The 17,681-nt window shown below is 43.8% G+C and overlaps 1 protein-coding gene across 2 annotated transcripts; it reads left to right on the forward strand.

Moving 5' to 3' along the window:
* The first annotated feature begins 4,295 nt into the window (after window positions 1-4,295).
* On the forward strand, window positions 4,296-17,462 carry LOC144110633 (uncharacterized). Of its 2 annotated transcripts, XM_077643669.1 has the most exons (3): window positions 4,296-4,494; window positions 14,429-14,516; window positions 15,969-17,462. In XM_077643669.1, the coding sequence occupies exon 3, from the start codon at window positions 16,016-16,018 to the stop codon at window positions 16,712-16,714; it is 699 nt and encodes a 232-aa protein (XP_077499795.1). In that variant the 5' UTR covers window positions 4,296-4,494; window positions 14,429-14,516; window positions 15,969-16,015; the 3' UTR covers window positions 16,715-17,462. The 2 variants fall into 2 exon arrangements, with proteins under 2 accessions (XP_077499795.1, XP_077499796.1); XM_077643670.1 differs by lacking the exon at window positions 4,296-4,494 and having other exon boundaries at window positions 13,702-14,516.
* The last annotated feature ends 219 nt before the right edge of the window (window positions 17,463-17,681 follow it).

The following is a 17,681-nucleotide window of genomic DNA, read 5'->3' on the forward strand; positions in this document are numbered from 1 at the left end:
GCAGAGCACCGTGCACGTGCGGTAGCCCGGTGAAGAGCGGGAAAGAGATAAACCTGGATTAGACTTTCCCTGTTTGGATCTGCACCAAACCTTGGCCAATCCCCCACCGTGGGTATGTGCCATCATATTTCAGGCAGCAGCAACAACAACAGTGGGAAGCGCCGGTGGGTCGTCGGGTTGACGACGATGGAGGGTGCACAGATTCAGGGGGGTGTATGTCCGGGTTTGGGTAGTCCATTTACAGTATAGTGGTAATAGTGTGCGTCGCGAAAACAGCAGACAGAGTAGATACAGTGCTGAAGACGGGTTGAGTGTAAACAAACGATTGTCTGTGCGTTCTAAGTCCCATGATGTTATGCGTACGCTGCAGTATATTTTTTGTAGACGCGAAGGAGCGAGGGAGATAAAGATAGGGTTCTGATCACTACTCCAAGTATCTGAATCAGCAGCCTAACGACCTTAGTGGGGCCTAACCACCAAGTCAAATCAGGTGAGACCACCTCGGAGTGGTATTCGGGTGGTTTAAAAGTTGAAAGGAATGATCTGAATGCCTGCCTTGGGTGTGTGGACCCCTTGAAGAATCCTATGGGTAACCCCACGCGCCGTAGTAGTCTGCCGGCGGAAGCAACGTTAATTGAACCAACTTAGTTCCATTAACGTTGGGCGTAAGTGCCATGGAAAAAATATTGCTCATCTTACACGCTGTATGATCCAACAGCGCTTTATTTTGTGACCCAACCAGTAAACTGCATGGCAGCCAGCTTGCAGATTTCACAAGCCAAATGTGCGAAACAGAGGAAAAAGAAACGCTAACCACTGGCACTGGTTGACACAGAAAATAAAGCTGCATCGCTATGAGCATCAGTGATTGCAACAAATTCGAGTGGCGAGGTGCGTGATCATAGCATGCAAAAACTGTCGCATTTGCCTGTTTCTGCGCGACAACTTTTTTTGTTCTTGTACTGCAGATCTGGCTGCATGCGGCTCAATGCATGTCAAGCCGCAGCATGTCGCTAATGAAATTGGGCTTTGCCTTTGCGCGTGCTTTGCGGGTTCCTGACGCGTTCGCACTTTTACCAATCGGAGCAAAGCTCTGCAAATGTGTAGACAGATTCAGATCATTTTGCCGCGGTCAAAGCTGTCCGGGTAGCCAGGGTTAACACAGTTGACTTTGATGCAGGTTGAATTAAGTACTTTCATTCAAAGTGGATAAATCATATCGCGTGCACCAGCGGACAAGTAAACGCAACAAGTGCTAAGGCACTGATTGCACTGCCGCTTGGCCTCTGAATGCGTCTCTGTGTTTTTCTGTGCGAGTCTTGCTCACACAGTCGTGAGAGAGATTATTGTAGCTTTGGCGGTCGTGACTATCGATGCACCATTTACTTTGTTCATGCGGTCCCTTCTGCTTTTCATCGCACAGCTAGCGCAATGCTCCGATTGTCGCGCTATTTGATTTTGCGCGGTGGTCATAAAAAGCGTGGTACATATGCGCCGAGCAACTGTCATAACTGTCATTGAAAGCACTGCTGTCTGTTCCGGGGCCCGATGGAGGCGATGCATCCGGCGGTACTAGTAGCCACTTGGTCGCGCCGAAAAGTTGAAAGAAAGAGCATAGATTATTAACATTGCTGCTTCAGCAAAGAAACCACCGCACTCTGCTGTAGCAATGAGTAACGATTAAGTGTTTTAATAGCCGGAGTCTTGCCAGAATAAATCCTTGATACCTTTCTATTGGAGTATTTATTTTTCCTTCTACGTGCCCTCGAAGCATCTATGGTAATATTGTTAAATGCACGAGGCATATGGACGTTGCTGATTGGGGCCTTGGAGTTTTATTTTGATTTGGACTGCACTGCTTTGTTTCATTTTGCAGGTATCCTAACTGATGTTGAAAAGACGAGCACTGCAAATTGCTAGCATAATCTTAAGGGACTCATTGGTTAATGCTTGTGTCCTCTAATACAGTGTATCCTTTGATCTGACTATGTGTTGAGCATAGTTCAGTGTAGTAGTAGTAGTAGTAGTAATAGTAATTTATTGGCGATATTATTTAATATACAATATGCCCTCAAGGTGAGGCTATAGGAGGAAGACGAAGTATGCCTCCTGACGAGGTCTACACACCGAATAATACATCCTGAACAACGGTGGCAGCATTGACAACAAAAGAACACTTTCACAACAATAAACAAAATTTGTCACAATTAAAACAGTGAACAATGATAAACAATGCAAAACATGCTGAACAACAATTAGCAGTAAATGCAAACACTTTCATGACATGCACATTTGGGTAGAAAAGTAAACAATGCGCAAAAACTATGTATACAGACTTAGTTTAAATTTATACACGAGGAAAAAGAATCCAGTTTCTTCTTAAATGCACATACACTATGATTTTTTACAGGAATTTATGCAAGAGACTGATAGTACATAAGAATACAATATGGTTATCTATAGCTTGTTTTCCATAGTTCGTTCCAAGTTTTGCAGTGGATGGGGCGACCGCACGTAAACCATATGTAACGTTTCTTGAATTATAAGCATTCCGGAAAGAACTGAAATTATGCTTAACTTTTAAAAAATGTGAACAGCCAAACTCAAATTGCAGGAATAAAAGAAACAGTGAACATGAAATGTTTGCAAAAGATTTGCTTTGACATCTGGGCATGAAAATAATGAACGCAGAGCCCTTTTCTGAACTGTAAAATTTATATGAATCAGTTTTGTTGCAGGTACCCCAACCAGGTTGCAGTACACAAGGTGGGAGTGAACAAGGGCACATTGCTTTTTAACCTGTAGTGGGAGCAGATGCCTTATATGATAGATAACACAAATAGACCTGGCCATTTTCAGTCTCATGCAGTTTACATGATCTGTCCACCCCATATCACTGTAAAAATATACACATAGAAATTGGCAAGTGTGGACTTGCTCGATGTTCAAGTCATTAAAAGCTAATTTGATGTGATAATCTAATAGTTTGTTTTTTGGATGGAAGAGCATAAAATTTGTATTGTTGATGTTTTATTGCAGTCGGTTAACAGAGAGCCAAACCGCGAACTCAGTTTAAGCCAGGCATCAGATTGCTGTTCAAACACTTGAAGACGAGCCAGAAGAAAGGCATTAGTATCGTTGGCATACAGCATAATATTAGGAGTTAATGGAATGTTGACAATGTCAATTATGTATAAAGTAAATAAAAGTGGCCCCAAAATTGAACACTGAGAGAGACCGAAATTTACCGAACCAAAACTAGATTCGATTTTACATCGTCAGCTTGAGCATACTGGATCCGTACAGTTAGATAACTCTCCAAAAGTGCATTTGCAACCGACTCCATAAGTGTCTCCTCTATAATATAGTATGGAATGCTTCACGGAATCGAAGGCGTTGCTCAAATCAAAGCAAAATTCTAACAAAAGAAGCCTATTTTGAAAATTATTAATTATAGCATTTTTAATATCAAACAGTGCTGATTGGGTTCATTTACCTGCCTGAAAGCCATACTGTTGGGGCGGATTAGATGCTTAGCTTGTAATAAGTTATTTACTGGCCTGAAAAGTACGCGCTCAGCTAATTTTGAAAACAGAGGCAATACCGAAACAGGACGATAATTGTACGGGTAATTTTTGTTGCCTCCTTTGAACAACACAGCAACATATGCAACTTTTATTTGCTGGGGAATACACCAGAGAGCAGCATTCTATTACAAATATGAGCAAGGAGTGCAGTGATAGCATTAACAGCACATTTTATGGAAAAAACAGCAACTTCATCAACTCCAGATGAGCACGTGTTTCCAAAAGCTTTAATGATGGAAAAACATCTACTAAAATAGGGGACAAAAATATAAAATCAGTATTGCAGGAGGGCAAGTAAGAATCTGCAGTCTGAGCTAAGCGGCAGCTAAGAGAAGATTGGTATGCTCTGGCAGTTAAAAACTGTTTGTTGAGTATATTAGCAAGTGGGTCTTTGGTGTAATTCATCCCATTGATTGATTTTTAGCTCAGAAGGATGATCATTTTCCCTGTTCTCTTTGATAGCCTTAATAGCTTGAGAAAGTAATATAGGGTTGTATAACAGAAATAAAGACTTTTTAAATCCATGCATGCACCCCCTTTCAAGTATTCTTATGCTGGAAACCATGGTCAGCAAATTTTGTTAGCCTAATTACTGCACGAGATTGCCTTGTTTATTTATAGATTACTGGCCACACTACAAAATGAGCTTTAGCACGTGTGGCCCCACTTTTCACTGAAAATACCCTGCCTTTCCTGCTGCAGGTGTGGTTACAGCTGATCCCAAGGTCGCAATGCTTCGTGGGGAAAAGATGAGCAAGCAGCTGCACCAGTCCGCCCACTTCAGTTGGAATCCTCATAGAGCCACACCTTCTCACCCATACGGGTGACCATCACTTCCAGTGTGACCACTGTGGAAAGAGCTTGGCACGAAAATATGACTTCATGAGGCACATTCATACCCACACTGGTGAGCGTCAACACAAGTGTAACCATTGCAGGAGCAGCTTTCCTCAAAAGCAAATCCTGGTGGCACACCTTCACCCCCACACTGGTGAGCGTCCGTACAAGTGCCAGCTTTGGCCCATGGCTTTTGCACGGAATGCAACCCTTGCAAGGCATGTGCGAGCCCGCAAGAAAGAAAAACCATATCAATGCCAGTTCTGTACAAAGGTGTTCAATGAAAAGCACCTTTTAGAACGCCATGAGCTCAATACACACTCTGGAAAAACTGCACTTCTGTAAAGGTTTGTTGCCTTTTACTGAAATTGGATATGGGAGGCATTGCCAGCTAACAGCATAATAGCGTGATTGGGTAAAAGTATGCAAATTTCCATGGCCTCAAAGTAAACTGGCACCGGCCAATTTTTCAGGTCCTTTCTCTTATCCATAAGAAGTGTGATCATACTGAGCTGTTTCTGTAATTGACTGGGACTGGCATGGTATGTGCAAGGGAAATCTTTCATTGGAACATGGTATTTTGCACCAAGAGGAAAGTTTGGGTGTATAATTTAGTTACACCTTGCTAATTAAAACTTCATGGGACCAGTAGAAATGTTTGAATTATTGAACCCCTTCGAAAAAGACTAACGCGCACAGCTTGTATCACAGCAAGTTTACTTGATGAAAGATTGGGAAATAGTCGCCTGGTTTTGAGATGAAAACAGTGCAACAATGATTATTTTTAGCATTTCCATCAAGTCCTTTTTGCACGTGCTTTGTCGGGAGCATCAAAGCACAATGTCTTCAAAATGGGAAGGGCCCCCCTGAAGGGCCTCCCCGAGAGAGGTGTGCCGGCCTCTCCACAGGACGCAGTTCACGTTTAAAAAGGGCTTTTTTGTGAACTGTTTCCATGCCGGTCATTCCTAGATGCAACCTCCTTTCGGGAGCCCATTCGAACTAACCAATGCGAGATTCGTAGCGTCCGAATTAGTGGGCATCTGATGCCACAGCCTTGTATAGAGATTGGTTCGGACCATGCCAGCAATTCAAATTATGTTCGTAATTCCAAATTAATGAGGGTTTAATTAACGAACTCTTACTCTGTGCATTACTGACATTATTTCTTGTCCTTCCACCAAAAAAAGCATAGGCAGGTGAAAGAAAAGTGTTTTACAGTGTGCTGTGTTCTTTTTGTGTTTTACACTACCATGAGTACATAATGCTTGCTGTCTTATTGGGAGACAAGGACAAGGAGACAAAGCCCAACCTCCAAATGATATACGTTTCTTGCTTTTACTGGTAAGTTCTGAGGCTGTTCTTATTGTGTAAATTTTAGAAAAAAGAAAGAAAACTCTGCCACACCAGTCTTGTGCGTTATCGTTTGTTAAATACCGTATTTACACGATTGTAAGTCGACTCGTATGTAAGTAGGCCCCCCATATCACATTTCAGAAAAAATAAAAACTTAGAGTTGTTTAAGCTTGGCCTTTGAAAATAGAACGCAATAGCATTATCCTGCGGCCACCACTTATCATCAGCCGCTATCCGTTGCCGCGTGCGGGCATGCCTTCGGGCACATTCAAAAATGAAGATTTATTAGTCACTGGACTACTCCACACTTGTGCCATCGTCCAACTAGCGCTGCTGTTGGGATTGTTGTTTAGAGAAATCCCGCACTTCGCAAACAGCAACATCACGACATTGCGTGGAACAGCTGAAATTTGTACCTCGCTTCAGCTGCCACACCTGTATCACGTGTTGCAAACGTCGAACTTCCACCCTGGCATGCAGTTTGTTTTTTTGGCGTAAAGAACGACAGGAATCTTGAGTTTAGTCGTGAACGAGCACCGGTCGCTTACTGGACCCAAAGCACAAATGACGACTGACGAAGCACTACATTAAAAACTTGTGAAACGCGGCCGGCAGCAGTGAAATGCGTCAGAGCCAAAGAGAAACTACGCATGAGCAGCGTCGGGTCTTCCATAGGCTACCGACACTCCCAGGCGCCGCTATCATTCCAAGTGGCGGTGTCGCCGCGATTGGAACAGCAGCCCTTCCATCAAATATTGACGCTCCCTTGAGCGCTGAGGGTGCAGTTAAAAGCAAAAAAAAACTTCGAGGATGGTTATTAAGAGTAGAACACGAATGAGTTTTTGGGCCGCCGCTCATCAGCAGCCGCGATCTGCAACCACACGTGGGAAGTGGAGAGGAGAAGGTGGGTGCCGGTTTCCTGCTTACCAACAGCCGCCTTAGGCCGTCGCGCGGTTGGGATCCCGGTTCTGCGCGTTGACATAGCAGCTTCTCAAGGCCAGTACCAGGAATGATGCGACAGAGCCGTGCAGCAAAAATGTAACCACGCTGTAGCATCCCTGATATATTGTTTATTTCACCTTTATTTATGATTTCATGCTTTGGTTTCGATCGTAAATCGACCTCCTCACTTTGGATTTTCAAATTTTGAAAAATAGTTAGGCTTACAATAGAGTAAATACGTTTAATGTTGTTTAAATTTTTTAGGCATTGTATATTCAGGAAAGCGAGTCTTGTCAAATATTATTTCAGTTAGGTGACAGAGTTGTGTGTTGCTGTCACAACAGCACTTCTTGTCTTATTCCATTTGACCTTAGTGGCTTTAACATTTCAGTATTTTTGCTGTCAGCCCTCACAGATGGGCTTATCGAAACTCGGTGAACTTGCTTTGGTGATTGGATTTGACAGGCGACCATTGACATAAAAATTATCGTAGTTTAAAGCAGCTTGCGGAAGTAAAGGTTTCAGACAGAATTTGAGCAAAAGATTTTCTCCTGTGCATTTAGAATTTCAGCAGTGTGGTGTGGGCTCCAATACTTCAGCTGCTTTTTTCATGTTGTGGGTTAACCAGTGTTTAACTGCATTGTAGTTGAGAATTTTTATCAGTTGTAACTGTATGATGTAATTTATGAGATTTGTGTATAAATCAATAAAATTTTCTGTTCATCTTCTCAGAGCACAAGAATGGATTAACCCTAAGGAGCTGAAGCTATTGATAGCTTTGTCAGGCAACTGCCTGTACACGATGACAGTGGAGATACGTTATATACATATAAACTTGTGTCATGTGGCATAAAAGGTCAATTAGATGCCGATGGGCTTAGTGTTGAGGAGTGCATATTATTTCTTTATTTGCAATGAAGGAGTGGTTTGAAAATGCTTATTTTGCAATGGCATCTTTCTAGGCAGCCTGTGGCAGGAGGCGACGCTCATTCGCTCCCATTTTCAGTAACAAGTTCCCTCACATCGTGAACACTGCTGGATTCAAAAAGCTTAACGCTTTTATTCGAGTTTCCACATCAATAGAAGCCTGTGAGTTCATTGACCCCCAAAACCCTGCTGCCTTTACAAACACTCAAGCGGGCAGTGGAGGCGGCCAGTGGTTTTGTCTGCTACGGTACTCGATTTGCTTTCGTTCGCTTATCATGCCGTTTGAAAACTTTTTATGTAGAGCTGTCTAGGCTGTCCAGTTTTAACGACTGCATCAGTGAGCAAATATAGCGCTCGCTATATTTGGCTTTGGAATGACATTGCACACTTTGTCATGTCATCTTCAAAGCACTTGCCAACTGTAAGCGAATGGCTGCCACCACGAGTAGACTGTGAAACAGAAAAAATTGTTCTGAAGTTTTGTTATGCGTGTGTTGCACTCACCCCCGGCGCTCCCATCCAAAGGTGACACGTCCCCCCCCCCCCCCCCCCCCCCCCCAGTTCCTTGGTGCTTTAAATATACATCGCCTTTGAAATGGCGTTCCAGACTTTCATTATCTGTTCTAAGGTGCACTTGGCTTTTCTTTACAAAGGGACGACATAATCTGTTTACTGCGAAATCATAAAACTGGTTAGAAAATTTTCTTGGCATGTATTCCTATAGGGCGCGGTTATGATCCGGATGCATTCCAGCTTAAGTGGATTGAGGCGCAAACTCCCTCGATTGGGGTGACCACGGCGGCGGCGGCGGCGACAGAAGCAGCATCAAGGTTGTGTTGGGGATGTTAATTGAAAGACAGCTGCGACCTCGACGGAGGTCCCATGTTTTCAGACAACAGGCCGGAGGGTACAAGGATGTTCATTCACACTCTGGGAATCGGCGTGGCTCTCCTTTCCTACGGAGGCATCGACCGGATCGGGACCGTATTGGTGACGTCGATGCAACAGTGTTCGAGGATTCCCCTGTCCATTGACCGAGCTGTGAGAGAGTATCAACACCGCCTCCTGCCGTGGGCATTACCACATTGGGCCTCTTCGATTATCCACCTCTTTCTGCCTGCTGGCTGACTTTGGGTTGCAAGAGCGCGGAGCGAGGCGCTCGATTTTCTCCAACTGCCCTGCGCACTTCCGGTGGCTGCCCAGAACGTGTTCACTTTTTTTTTTATTTTGACAGTGTACCTACTGGCTGGGTCAGCGGTTTCGGGCTACCACTGGCCAGCCAGACTTGCCAGGACGATTTTGTGGTATGGTAGCGAAAAATGGTTGTGGCCATTTTTATATAGACTAGAAGGACCACGGTTCTTTGTGCGATGTTTTGCGCGATGCAAGCGCTTGTCTCGACTAGACCATGGTGCATATCGTCTCTGTCGCCAGCAGTGGCCGCCTTTTGTGGTAGTTTTCGCTGTTCATTTATTTGGTTTGCATACGTGTGTGTGATCCAAGTTCGATCATCTCACCACCTCGAAAGCACAAATTTTCGCTTCATATTACGATCGCATGGATATGCACAAAATATTTCTGCTGTTAATTTCGTGCGCCCAGCTCATATTGCAATGGTGTTCGAGGCCTCTTTTGAGAGCGGCCGCGGATTCCTGCTCCCAGTCTGTGCGCATAATTCATGTGCTGAACGTGTTCATCGAGTTGTAGCATTGACACAGCATCGTATAGTATTTGCTGCATTCTGCGCAAAGGAAAGGCAGATATGCTTTGAGAAATGCTTGATTGATTGAAACATGTCCCTTGTTAAAAGCCCTCACCAGCACATTGCTCGAGGCATCTATGCGAGCATATATGTGGAAACACAGTTTTCACATTACGGCAGCCTAGGTGCGCTGATTCTGTCATCGTCAACTGTCGTAGAGCTTGATGCTCGGGCCTTCTGCCACAAATGGTTAAAACATCTAAGAAGTACCATACGCATGCATCTGCTCGTGTTTGGCTAATTAAAAACCTAAAGAGAATTCTCCAGCGCGGATCATAATGCAAGCAAATGCACCGCCGACACGCAAAGCAGGATTGTAGTCCCTTTCAGTCAAGTGCTAGCCACTATGGTAGAGCTGTGTTACATACAGATACGATACGCAGCTAAATTTGTACAGTAAACCTGCTTGCTCTAGATGCATTCAGCCAGCTGATAAGCTCTTTGGTCGAGATTATGCGTGCATTCCTTGCCGGCAGCAAAAGATAGCGGCTGACAGACTACATTTGAACGGAACGTATCATTATTTCAGATTGCTGGTTGGGAAATGAGATTTCGGCAATTTTGTATTTTGTTCGCATCAAGATGGGGCTTGTGTTCAGGAGGCATCACCGGCACAAGGTGTCATCCGCGATGGATAACTTCAAGGTAGAGGACCTCCTTGAAATTTTGGGAAGACTGGGCATTACAGTAGACCCCACTAAAAAAAGAGAAGCGACTTTGGGCATTCTGCGGGCGGAGGATGTGACAGTCAAGGAGGCAGACAAAACTTCGGAAACGATTCCCGAGCGGAGGCTCCTAGACAAGAAAGAACAGGAAAGGCAAAAACTTTGCGAGGAATGAGAAAGGGAATGGCAAGCCAAGTGTCGTGAGAGACAGGTTGAGCTAGAGAAACTGCACGCACAAGAGCTGCAGGAGCTCACACCTAAACTTCAGTTGCTGAAATGGGAAAAGGAAGAACTTGTTTGAGAAGTTTTCGAAGAGGAGAAATTTTTGCAACTTTCCTTGCAAATGTTCAAGTAAATTTGCGCTGAGGAGGAGCTAGACCAGGACTGCTGGTTAAAGACGCTGCTGACCATCCTCCCAGGTGATGTCAGCGGTGTATTAGTGCACCTGACCGACGAGGAGGTCAGCAACTATGAGACGGCGATAAGAGCTCTTTAGGGGTATTTTGCCATTCGTGTAGAGGCCCACTCTAAAGTACGAAGTGAAGGAAGCTGGCAGCGCTCCCATCTGAGTGTCATGCGACCTGCCCAGGAACCCCGCTTGGTCAGCTAGTGACACAGCTAGTGACACAATATTAGGTCAGCTAGTGACACAATATTAGCCAAGTAATGGAGACAACGCTTTGCTGTAAAAGAGTGACAGTGAGTCACTTGAATGCACCGCTGAAACCTCGGGCCAGAACGCAACGTTGGTGAGAGCGTGGTTGAGATCAAGTTGCGGGACAGGGAGTTAGGATCATTAGGTCGGATAGCAAGCCTTAAGAGAGAAAGTCGTTAGGCCCAGCAGAAAGTAAAATGCAGTCGAGACAATTTGGGGGTAAGACGTGCAGTGACTCATCGAAAGCGTGAGCCAATAGTTAGAATTCAAGTGGGATATGCAGCTCGGTACTGCATCAAAAAGCAGATGTGAAGGGTGAGGGCACTGCTAGAAAGGAAGGCACGCAGGACTGAACAACCAGGGTAGTGTCCAGAAGGCAGCTGTGCGCACAGAGAGCCAATCCATGCAATAGTTTCCAGAGAAAGGACAAAGTATGGGCACAAAACATTGTAGCACTGAGGACTGGTCAACATTGTAAATGCCTTAAACTGTCACCGCGGCTTTCCAGATGCGATAAGCACCGCTCTAAGGCCAAACTGACCAGACGGGTTCAGAAAAAGCAAAAGCCACTGGCCCCATTGTGGCGACACTGCAGAAGTCCTTTCACGGCAAGTGAAACTTGGGGCAAGCGACAGAGTAGCTCGCACTGTCCGCCAGTCAAAACTCTAGAATCAAGAGGAATACATACAAGGATTTCTTTCATCCTGCCCAGGTGTTGGGGAGGTGTGGCCGGGGTACGGAACATATAATTGTCGCATGGCGTCTGGAGCTCGCAGATGTCAACATGCACTTAAGACCTTTGGTATTTGTCTCGTCGCAGCTACTTAAGCCACTCTGCGACCGCGCAAGGTGCGACTCACGAACAGGCTAGCTCTTTGAAGAACTCCTGCGCTGGAGCCTCACTTTGCAGCATGCACTTGTACATAGGTTTAGCTGCGCATTGTGACAGTGTCCGCTGACAAGTGGAAGTACAGGGAAATAACTAATGGGCCAATGTGACGTAGATTCCTTCGAGGTTTAAGTTTGTCACCTTTGTTATGTGACTTTGCAAGTAAGGTTTCCTGCAGTATTTGTTAGTTGCTAGTGTCTACTGACACGGAAGCACAACCGAAGCCTCCCTTGGACATTGTATCTAAGCTAGCTCGTGACAGCTCCTAGAGATTGGCAGTATGTTGCTGCTTCGGCACTGTCTACATCTGCTCACTTGATTGGACATCTTAGCATTCTCATTTGGTCTTGCATGGTATAATATATAAATAGTGGTGTAGAGTTTTCCTTGCCTTTCCGTTGCCGATCTCCCTTGTTCCTTTTGCAGCCCGACAACACCATCGGAATTTCAACAGCACTGTTCTTGTCGGGATGCAAAATTGGAAAACTGGCCACTGGTGGCACTAAACTCACATCGCAGATGGTGGAGGCACCTGGCAGGCGCAGGATGCCTATAAGCGAGTGGCAGGTCGTTTATCTGCTGTAGGAGCATTAAAAAGGATAGCACGCACCGTGTGTAGCAACGGACGGGACACTGGAAACAGGTTAATTAGGATTGATATGGCTGGATACCTCAGACTGCTTTTCATGTGCAACATGTCTTGGTCCAATCACATCAGTTTAACTTGCAGTAAAGAACTTCAGAGACTCAGGTATCTACGGCGCACATTACACACAGCACCAAGTCATACAAAAACTTTCAGCCTGCAAAACTAATCCGACCGCTTATAGAATACATCTCTGCTGTTTGGAACCCATATCCACAATAAGTACTGCGAAAAAATTGAATCTGTCTAAAAGAAGGCAATTCGCTTTATCTACCGTTGCTACGACAGAGAATTTTCACCCCTGTCTAGTCTCGACACACTATGTCCAACCCCACTTTCATGGCGAAGGTGCTCCGAGTGCCTCAGGCATATATATATGTTCATTAGCTCTGTGCACCTCATGGCAGCGAGCACCTTGTTAGTTTTTCTACTCCATTATCAATTATGCGCAATCATAGTTCAAATATTTCTCCACTTTACGCATGCACTGATACATGTAAATACAGCTTCTTCCCACATACCATCATAAGCTGGAGCTGCCTGCTGGGCGAAATTCATTCACTTACACTTCCATATTTTTTGGCTGCCATTGAATGTCATTAACACCTATGCTTTGTTCGTTTTATATTGTATCTATTATGTACCTTTATGTATGTACGCATGCATGAATCAACATATATACGCAACTGCTTACCATCTATCTTACATCCCTACTCCTGCAATAGGCCCTGTGGGGCTGCAGTAAGTATAAATAAATAAATCAATAAATAAATATGAATAAGCCGCTTGTGAAACTCTGCCTACATTCATGACTGCCGCACAGAATTTCTCAATGACAAAAAAGAAGTGTGTCGTTTAAGTGTTTCTTCTTAAGAAAGCTAATCATGTCCTAAAGAATTCTGCACGGCACTCAGTGTAATTGGCTAGATGCTTGAAAAAGGTGAATTATGATTTGTATGGTCCTATACTACTAAGTCTGAAGTGAATCTCTGCCGACATTCATAACCACTGCACAGAATTTCTTTGTTAAGAAAAAGCAATTTGTCAAAGCGTTTCCTGTTACTTGAGAAGGCTAATCACACACTAAAAGAACAAAGCGGCATGCTGTGTAACATTGGATGGGACGCTTGGAAGAGATGAACTATGACTGGTATGTTTGGATAACACTAAGTCCGGAGGGAAACTGCTCAGATTAATGATTGCTGGACAAAATTTCTGTGTGATGAATAAACAGTCTGTTGTTAAAGTGTTTACGTAAAAAAGCTGATCACACGACTTTATTATCAGCTCAAAAGTTTTTATGCCTTTTAATTGTTCAACTCACTAGAACTTTAGGTAGCTAATTTTGTTTACTGTTGGGATCGATCAGTGGAGTAATGTGGCACCTTATAGATAACATTTTTTAAGTTGTACCATACTACTGCGAACATAAATTGCACAGGCCTTTTCAAGAAGTGTTTAATCCCTATTGATAATTTTTGTATTGCTTTAGGGCCGGAAAACTGTAATAAGTGATTGTGGAATTGCGTTCATTTGAACATGTCTTCTGTGTTGTGTAGTCCATGCTGTTGAGTAGCTGTCTAAAACAACTGTTGAGGATAAAAATTAATTGCCTCAAAGTGTGCCATAAGGCTCCATGTTATACGTTCAAGCAGCTTTGAGGGGATGCTTGTCGGAGATATTGGATGATAGTCAACGGAGCTTGGGAGGTTACTTTATTCGAAGATTGGTATTCTTCTTGCTTTTTCTTGCTTATGAGTCATGTGAGTAACGAAGGAACTGTGATCAAATCGCTGCTTCCTCGTTTTAATTCACTGTAATGCTAAACCCAGCCTGCCTCAAGTGATGGAATGACAGCAAATGCAGAAGCAGCAATTATATTGCAGTTATGTCATGCCGCACGTGACCTATATGCACACGTTGACGTCACAGTCATTGTTCAGATGTTGAAACTGAAGAAGCAGGACTGAAGAATTTGACTATATATTATTTACTGATCATAGTTAAAGATCACGTGATGATTCATGCATAGTAGTGTCTTCTGCATCATTGTAGAGACGAAAACCTTCCATCAAAATTAGGTGTTCATGCTTCTTTAACAAAATACTGTGGTCTGCAGTCTTGCAGTTATTCTAATCAACTTTTTGCTCTGTTTCATTTTGCAGGCATCCAATGCAATACTGGCGACCAATGAGTGCACAAGCTGCCGGACGGACCATCTTCTAAAACCACTGCTTCCAGCATAGTCAGGCTGTACTGCTTGATGTTCATGATGTAAAATAGCATAATTAGTGATCTCAGACTTTGGTATCGTTGCACAAAATGAGACGTATCAGACCCTGCCTTGTTAACGCCTGGAACACTACCTCATCGTTGCAGCAACCAGCCATGACGTCTCAGTAGTTAGGGTGCTCGGCTGCTGACTCAAAAGACACGGGTTCAACCCCAGCCGCTGTGGTCGCATTTTGATGGAGGCACATTACTAGGAGGCCATGTAATGTGTGATGTCAGTACATGTTGAAGAACCCCAGGTGGTTGAAATTACCTGGAGCCCTCCACTATGGCATCCCTGATATCCTGACCTGCTGTGCGATGCTAAACCCCATAAAACAGCCAACCATCATTGCAACGTGAACAATGGATATCGTGAAACATTCTACAGGTGGAATTTTTCATGATTGCTGAGGAAACCTTGGGATCCAGTAGACATCAGCACAAGTTGCAGACGAAAGCTAGAGCGTAGACAGAAAAAAAAACTGCAGTACAAAAAGTGCATGTGTTTGTGTGGCTGTGCCTTCTGTGCATCATACTCTGTCTTGCTTTTTCCGCTGTAGTCTCACCAGTTTAGCTTCTCAGTTTCTATTGTCGTTTTGTCACCCTTTTGAGTTTCTGTGTCTCATTATTTCATGGCTTGTTGTTTTCTGTACGCTTCTGCATACATCTTTATAATGTGAGCTCTGCACAGCAATAGTAATACCTTTTGGTGTGCTTTCATATTTTGTAGGGCGATTTTAATCACTACTGTTTTATCTGATGTCTACAGGAGCTTCTAATGCGAGTGCTTGTGATCCTATTTACTGTTGGGAAATACTTATCTAGTCTGGTTCATTCTGATTTGCTATTAACAATTCATGCTTATCTTTATTGCTATGTATTACATTGGTGACACTGCTAACAGAAATGGTTTTGTCCTTGTGGTTTTCAATTTGACCATTTCCATTCTGCATTCATTTCATCACACGACCAATCCTTGTTTATGCTAGATTTAGTAGAGAAGTTTTGCCTTAGTAACTTTTTTTACTTCCTTTTGAGAGACAGAAAGAATACACTCGTTTCTGGCGTACTGTATCACTACTGAAAGCTCATAGACATTACGTTATTCGTGCAAAACTCTTGGGCAGGTTTGGAAGATCTCCATGAAGCCAGGTATTATACGAGCACTTTGTCTAAGTTGTTCCAACTCATAAGCTGGCTACAGAGTATGCTCATTGCTCTGAGTAATTGTTTCAAGGTAAAACCTCCCTCCAGCTCCATGGATATTTACAAATACTAGGAAATTTTGTTTAAAAACTCATCTTGCTTTAAGGCTCAACTCATTGACCTTGATATAAACAAGTTAAATGTGTAATATTGCCACCACCAAATGTTATACTAACACACATTGTCTCGTATTGCTCTGAAAACACCCTGCCTTTCTTTGTGCAGGCCTGGTCAAAGCTGATCCCAGGCTTGGAGTGCTGTCTGGAAAGAACATGAGTCAGCAGCTGCACCAGTCCCCCCACTGCAATCGGAGCTTCATGAAGAAAAACCACCCAGACCAGCACCTTCTCACCCAAATGGATGACCATCCCTACAAGTGTGACCATTGTGGGAGCAGCTTTGCTCAAAAGGTCACCCTGATGCACCACCTTCGAATCTACACTGGTGAGCGTTTATACAAGTGTGACCACTGTGACAGCAGCTTTTCTCGAAAGGGCCTCCTGGACCGACACCTTCGCACCCACACGGGTGAGCGTCCATACAAGTGTGACCACTGTGAGAGCAGCTTTGCTCAAAGGGGCACCCTGGTGCATCACCTTCGTACCCATACGGGTGAGCGTCCATATAAATGTGACCACTGTGACAGCAGCTTTGCTCAAAAGTGGAACCTGGTGCAACACCTTCGTACCCACACGGGTGAGCGTCCATACAACTGTGACCACTGTGGGAACAGCTTTGCTGAAAAAGGCACACTGGTGAAACACCTTCGCACCCACACGGGTGAGAGACCATTCCAGTGCCAGCTCTGCCCCATGGCCTTTAAACGGAGTACAGCCCTTGCTAAGCATGTGCGAGCACATAAGAGTGAAAGACCTTATCAGTGTCAGTTTTGCACAGTGATGTTTAAAGAAAAATACAGTTTAAAATGCCATGAGAACAACAAACATGCTTCAAAAACCACAGTTCCTTAAAATTTTGATACCGTTTCCCAGCATTAGATGTTAAAACTATTGCTAGCTAACTTGTCTCACTTTTTAATTTGCTTTGTTGTAAAGAAATGGCATTTACATTTCTTCAAAGTACTACCGCACAGAGCAATCCTTCGGTTGCTTATGCTCCTCCATAAGAAACGTGAATATACCAAGCTGGTACCGTCATGAATGAGACTTTAATCGTGGCATGTGCAGGTATGATCATGTCGTCACTTTATTAGTTTCAGTGCATTGAATGATGTACGTGAATTGTGGTTGCAGTGTTTGGCACTAGGGAGCAAATTGACTTATTTACGTCAGTGCAATGTTGCGTTCTTTTGTGGGTTTAATGCCACCAGAGAAGCATGCTGTTTCATTATTCTTTTCTTGCTTATATTGTGGCTGTATTATTGGGACTCAAGAGCAGAGAAACAAAGCTTAGCCGCCTGATGATAAAGATTGCTCGCTTTTGTTTGCAGGTTTTTAGAGTTTTCTCTTGGTTTAAATTTTTGAAGGCTTTACTGCACTAGATTCCTGTGCATTGTCTGTGTTCGAATAATCTGCTATCATTGCATGTTGCATATTTTTAATACAAATTGCATTGCCAGTCTTGACAAACTTGCTTTATAGATTTGGAGGCAAACATTCACCTCACTGTCTCAACAAAAGTTGTTGTCCTCATCATGGTGGGTGGAACAGCGCAAACAGACGAAAGACAAGAGAAAGACGCTGACAAGCGCTGACTCGCAACTAATGTATTTATTGAGAACATACATTTTATACTTAAAAAACACGTCACATGTAACAGCAATTGCGCTGGCACTTTGAAAGGTTACATCGCTACACACTTATCAACTGCAAGGTACACACTCAACAACGAGCCTCCCCACTCCCTTACTTTCAGTTCATGAATTATATAAAAACGAAACCTCCTTATCAACCAGAATCAAGGAAGGCTGGCCAACAC

This window comes from Amblyomma americanum, chromosome 11, assembly GCF_052857255.1.
Source record: "Amblyomma americanum isolate KBUSLIRL-KWMA chromosome 11, ASM5285725v1, whole genome shotgun sequence".
NCBI classification, from domain to species: Eukaryota; Metazoa; Arthropoda; class Arachnida; order Ixodida; family Ixodidae; genus Amblyomma; species Amblyomma americanum.

What these genes read in the sequence shown, in the direction of transcription:
- LOC144110633 (XM_077643669.1), top strand. Translation starts at nt 16,016, where the DNA reads ATGAGTCAGCAGCTGCACCAGTCCCCCCACTGCAATCGGAGCTTCATG.